Source organism: Nanorana parkeri, unplaced genomic scaffold (assembly GCF_000935625.1).
Source record: "Nanorana parkeri isolate BGI_ZX_2015 unplaced genomic scaffold, ASM93562v1 scaffold1638, whole genome shotgun sequence".
NCBI lineage: Eukaryota > Metazoa > Chordata > Amphibia > Anura > Dicroglossidae > Nanorana > Nanorana parkeri.
Window position 1 is genome coordinate 338,606 of NW_017307906.1, and position 4,127 is coordinate 342,732.

Consider the following 4,127-nt stretch of genomic DNA (forward strand, 5'->3'; position numbering starts at 1 on the left):
CCCCTGTCACGGCAGAGAGCCGTGACAGGATCAAGAGGTGAGCGAACCCGGTATGTGTTCGCTCACCTCCCGATCTACTGAGCCGACCTGTGACAGTCTCATTGTCACAGGTCGGCTAGAACTATGAGGTGAGTGGAAATCACTCATCTCATAGTTCTCCTTTAATTATGCTCTTCCCTCTCTGCTCCCCTTGCCCTATTTACCCCTTCAGACCCTTCCCCCTACTTTTTGTTTTTCACCTTATACCTCTGGCTTACCACATAGTTCTCCTTTAATAATAATAATAATAATAACAACAACAGGCCTTAGCTCAGACTTACCTCCTCTTATTATTAATAATAATAATAATAATAATAACAACAACAGGCCTTAGCTCAGACTTACCTCCTCATAATAATAATAATAATAATAGCAGACCTTAGCTCTGACTTACCTCCTCTTATTATTAATAATAACAACAGACCTTAGCTCAGGCTCACCGCTTCTTATTAATAATAATAACAGACCTTAGCTCAGACTTACCTCCTCTTAGAGGTACAAAACCGACATCATCTTAATAATCTCTGAGCAGTTCTTTGTTGCATATTATTATTGTGAATTCCTGTCCCTTATGTTGCTTCTGTATGTTGAGCTATTGCCCCTATGTGGACATTACTGTGGTTATATTTTATTCTTTAAATAATTTTTTTAATTTTTTTTAAATGAATCAGAGAGAAGGCAAAGCTGTATTCTTAATCAGAACTTGTGTTACCCATGCATTTAAAATAGCATAGGTGTTCAACTTCATAAAAATAAGATGTTCCATGTCTTAAATATAAGGGAGAATCTACGATTATGCTTATCCTTCTATGTAGGGTGTATAACTTATTGGGGTATTGTAAGGATTATAGTGGGCTAGATAGATTGTCTTTAGATATTGACTGAATGATTGGAATTTGTTTAACAAATGTATTTTTATGAACACACAAATAATTTTTGATACTAGTTAATGGGTAAAGGCTTTCTTATTGATGAATTCTTCATAATAGTTCTGCCACATTGTTTATTACACGAGGTATTTGGGTCATAATCATAAGGAATTAATCACTTTGGCTTTAAATATAATGAGAGAATCTATGATAGGGCTCATTTATTAATTTTGGGAGCACTATTTATTAAGGTTTATAGCGGTTTTATTAGATTAGATTAGTTTAATTGAATATTGATAGCATAATGGAAATCTGCTAAGCAAAGGCACTTTTAAGTACACAAGAATAGTTTCTGATATATATTAATGAGCAAAGCTCTCTTATCAATGAATTTTCAATAACATTATATTTCACATTGCACAAATTTTATTGGTTATATTTATAAGGAATAGATTATATTTAAGTATTGTTGATGGTTTGGTTACACTAAAGTGTCTGTATTAATTGTATATTTATTGTGGAAAATGAATAAAATACTTGTTCCCACTCTGTAAACCTATACCACCCAAAGTAAGCAGTATAGGTTCCTTTGTTTATTTATACCCAGAAGCTATTCTTTTATAAGGACTGATTATACAAGTATTTATATGTTGTAGAAGAACTATAATTCTATTTAGTAATTGGGTCTAATTAATTATGAGGCAGACAAGTTTTGTGACAATTACATGATACATGATTCAAGTCTATATGCTCTGTGTGGATACAGATATAGATCGGTTTGTGGCAGACTGTATATTGTACAGCCATTTTGGTGAGGAGTCTGACCCGGTACCACAGAACATCTGAAGTGTTTATATAGCCAGACCCTTTCTTTTGGGGGGGGAATAAGATATGAAAAGAAAGAAGATTTTCCCTTAACTTTTGTCCTGGTGCAACTATAACATTTGCTATCACTTTCTGTGAAACTACCTAGCAGGGACACAGTGATAGAAACTCTATATGGGATCTCATCCTTACCTACTCTATCTCAAACTAGAAAAAAAAGGTTTGGCTATACATACGCTTTGGGTCAAAATGGCATTTCAGTTAGTTCTAACTGTAATTGGGAGTAATGGCGATCTGCCCCAAAACATCCAACTGGCCAGATATACTTTTTTCTTACGTGCCATGATTACACCATGGAGTACAACTATCAAATGAAAACACCAACTCATTTTTCTCCATGACCAGCTTTGAATGAACCTTCACTCTGGAAAAAAAATAGCTGCCATCACCAGCCTCTTTTTAAAGTTGCTTGTTTCCTGGCTGCAATACTCATCCTCCCACTCAACCTTTATACTTCTTGCTCAGTGGCACTAAAGGATCAGCCTGAGACATGACAAATGTGATAAAAGCTCCTGGGGGCTGCATCCATTTTTCTATCTTGACAATAAACCTTTGAATCATAGACATCTATGTGGCTGCATCCCAGTCACTATTCACCCACCTCTACAAATGCATAATAAATAAATATTTCAGAATTCAGCTCAGACTTATCTCCTCTTATTAATAATAATGGACCTTAGCTCAGACTTACCTCCTCTTAAAAGGAGAACTATGGGGTTAAGGCGTCTCCCCATAGTTCTCCTTAGGGTAACAGGAGGACACAAACTAGCGTCCTCCCGTTAGCTTAGGCTCAGTATACCGCGAAGACTTACCTCCTCATAATAATAATAATAATAATAGCAGACCTTAGCTCTGACTTACCTCCTCTTATTATTAATAATAACAACAGACCTTAGCTCAGGCTCACCGCTTCTTATTAATAATAATAACAGACCTTAGCTCAGACTTACCTCCTCTTATTATTAATAATAATAGCAGCAACAGAACTCAGCTCAGACTTACCTCCTCTTAATAATAATAATAACAGACCTTAGCTCTGACTTAATGCCTCCTACATTTTCTGTCCTACCCCCACCATCCTGTGAATCCCTGTTTTTGTATCTCCCGCATGTAAGCACTTGGCCATGGAGTGTAACAGAGCACCCGTATCTCTCAGGAAGCCCGGCCTTGAAGTATAAAAGACTGCCTATATGTCTTGAGGACACCTGGCCATGGAACATAACAGGGTGCCCCTATCTCTGAGCGCTCTCTCTCTCTCTCTATATCTCTTAGGACACCTGGCAACAGAGTATGATAGAGCAATCATAGCACCGAGGACACCTGGCTATGGAGTATGCTAGAGCGTTCATAAATCTGAGGACACCTGGCCATGGAGTATGATAGAACGCCCACCTCTCTGAGGACACCTAGCTATAGCATATGATAGAGCGCTCATATCTCTCAGGACACCTGGCTATGGAGTATGATAGAGCGCTCATATCTCTTGAGGACAACAGCATTATACTCCATGGGCAGCAGAGCTTACATTTTATGACTAATTTGCAGGATTTAGGGAACAGGATATTTATGCTCCGACACTGCACTGATGTTTTAAACATCAGAGCACACATAGATTAGTGAATGTGAACTGTGCATTCCAATGACGGAAATGTAAATGTCCACTACAGTGCTGTGACGGTGCTGAGTCTTGCAGTTGCATTGCAGCAGTGCAGACAACTCGCCTCCCTTGCAGGTGTTTGTAGTCAGCAGTCTGGGGGAGGTTGATCGCAAAGCATGCTGGGAGCCACCTCCGGGCTACTTAGCCGGAGCTCCTTGTCCTTATGTATACGGATGGGAGGTAGGCCGAAGACCGCCATACAGGCCAAGCAGTTCCCGACACCTCTTCCTGCCTTACATAAGTGCCCCTTCCCAGACACCCGTAATCCGCATTCCCGCCCCCGCACACCGGTGACAGTGACCCCCTTCCCGCCATCCCCCGTATTCCTCACACAGGAACCCGCTGGGTCCACACTTGCCTTTATTGTTCATTTCTACGGTGCTGCTGAGATTAGAGCGTCTCTGTGCTTTTCCGTGTTGTTGTTGGTGATGATTCTACTTCCGCTTCTCTCCACTTCCTTGTGTGTTTCACTCACTAGCGAGGCGAGACGATAGCAAGCAGCAGCGACGAGTAGCGCACCCTGTCGGCCGGATAGGGAACAGCCGACTCCCTCCTATGCACGTGCACGCCGCTTCCTGCTCCCATACAGAGCGTGTGCACTTTTCTTCTTTGGGCGCCCCCGATCTCCTGCTCAATCCGGTGATGTGTCGACACTGTAAACTCATCGACCTCGCGAA

General features: G+C 40.6%; 1 protein-coding gene across 1 annotated transcript in view; it reads right to left on the minus strand.

Moving 5' to 3' along the window:
* DAZAP2 (DAZ associated protein 2) overlaps positions 1-3,949 on the minus strand; it is a 19,689-nt gene extending 15,740 nt beyond the window's left edge. Inside the window, exon 1 of the mRNA XM_018570959.1 lies at positions 3,809-3,949. Coding sequence (XP_018426461.1) covers positions 3,809-3,821 — 13 coding nt within the window. The 5' untranslated portion in view covers positions 3,822-3,949. The remainder of the gene's footprint in view (positions 1-3,808) is intronic.
* Positions 3,950-4,127: the final 178 nt, after the last annotated feature.